This window comes from Cynoglossus semilaevis, chromosome 4 (genome assembly GCF_000523025.1).
Source record: "Cynoglossus semilaevis isolate Cse_v1.0 chromosome 4, Cse_v1.0, whole genome shotgun sequence".
Lineage (NCBI taxonomy): Eukaryota > Metazoa > Chordata > Actinopteri > Pleuronectiformes > Cynoglossidae > Cynoglossus > Cynoglossus semilaevis.
In genome coordinates this window covers 15,385,156-15,385,710 of record NC_024310.1, presented here as the reverse complement: position 1 = coordinate 15,385,710, position 555 = coordinate 15,385,156, and the positions used below count along the sequence as shown (strand labels likewise).

General features: G+C 47.0%; 1 protein-coding gene across 2 annotated transcripts in view; it reads right to left on the bottom strand.

The window, feature by feature from the left end:
* The window catches only part of LOC103378350 (transmembrane protein 87A), a 10,793-nt gene that overhangs the window by 2,616 nt on the left and 7,622 nt on the right, over positions 1–555 (bottom strand). For both annotated transcript variants that reach the window (XM_025055082.1, XM_008309537.3), the window contains exons 14-16: positions 396–504; positions 257–315; positions 69–172 (exon numbers count right to left, since the gene is read on the bottom strand). In XM_025055082.1, coding sequence (XP_024910850.1) covers positions 69–172; positions 257–315; positions 396–504 — 272 coding nt within the window. The remainder of the gene's footprint in view (positions 1–68; positions 173–256; positions 316–395; positions 505–555) is intronic.

Here is a 555-nt window from a genome sequence, read left to right as displayed (position 1 = left end):
CCCCCCCCCCCCTGCTCCTCCACTTCTCCACCCATCAACTCATTCATCCATCTGTCACCTCCACCCACCTCTGGTTATTAGCTGATGGCCGCCACAGGAACATGATGACCAACAAGACCATGGAGAACAGGAAACGCCAGAAGGCATCATCAATCCAGAGCTCCCTCCAGTCCTACACACACACAGTCACATCACAGCAGCTCTCACTACCATCTTCTTCACTGGTGCCTTTTTCTTTTTAATAACCAGGACTCACCGACAGACATTTGGACATCTGAAAAACCTTTGTGGTCCAGATGATGAAGATGACTGAAGCTGAAAAAACAAAGAAAATCACATGAGCTTTTTCACTTCTAAAAAAACACACTGTAACAGTAAATTGGATACATTTGTACCAATGACTGCAAATATGAGTGTGTTGGTGAAGTGTCTGTAGAGCGACAGCTTCACCACGTTCCTCCTCAGCTTCAGCAGCTTCATGGTCTGAGCCAGACTCACAAAGATGTGAGGACAGGGTCAAGGATCAGGACTAGGCAGTAGGGTAGAACAAGACGT